The sequence below is a fragment of the Eurypyga helias genome, unplaced genomic scaffold (assembly GCF_000690775.1).
Source record: "Eurypyga helias isolate BGI_N326 unplaced genomic scaffold, ASM69077v1 scaffold21709, whole genome shotgun sequence".
Lineage (NCBI taxonomy): Eukaryota > Metazoa > Chordata > Aves > Eurypygiformes > Eurypygidae > Eurypyga > Eurypyga helias.
In genome coordinates this window covers 1,476-1,687 of record NW_010274212.1, presented here as the reverse complement: position 1 = coordinate 1,687, position 212 = coordinate 1,476, and the positions used below count along the sequence as shown (strand labels likewise).

Below are 212 nucleotides of genomic sequence, written 5' to 3'. Positions count from 1 at the left end.
CAACGCCGCGGTGTGACCGAGCCGAGCCGAACGCAGCCCCCCCAACAGCTGCCGCGTGATTCCCGCTCCCAGCGCCTCCCCGCCAGGGAATGCCGGCGGTGGTTACCTTACAAACCCTTCCTGCTCGGGCATAGCTCCGTGTTCCGTGGCCATGCCGGCCAGGACGCAGGCGGAGCCGCGTCTCCTGGAGCACCGGACGCTGACGCAGTCAC

The 212-nt window shown here is 69.8% G+C and overlaps 1 protein-coding gene across 1 annotated transcript in view; it reads right to left on the bottom strand.

The window, feature by feature from the left end:
- Nucleotides 1–102: 102 nt before the first annotated feature.
- Nucleotides 103–212, bottom strand: part of STAR (steroidogenic acute regulatory protein) — a gene marked incomplete at its 5' end in the record, with an annotated part of 1,570 nt that continues 1,460 nt past the window's right edge. The window contains one exon of the mRNA XM_010159757.1: nucleotides 103–212. This exon is cut by the window's right edge and continues 70 nt beyond it. Coding sequence (XP_010158059.1) covers nucleotides 103–212 — 110 coding nt within the window.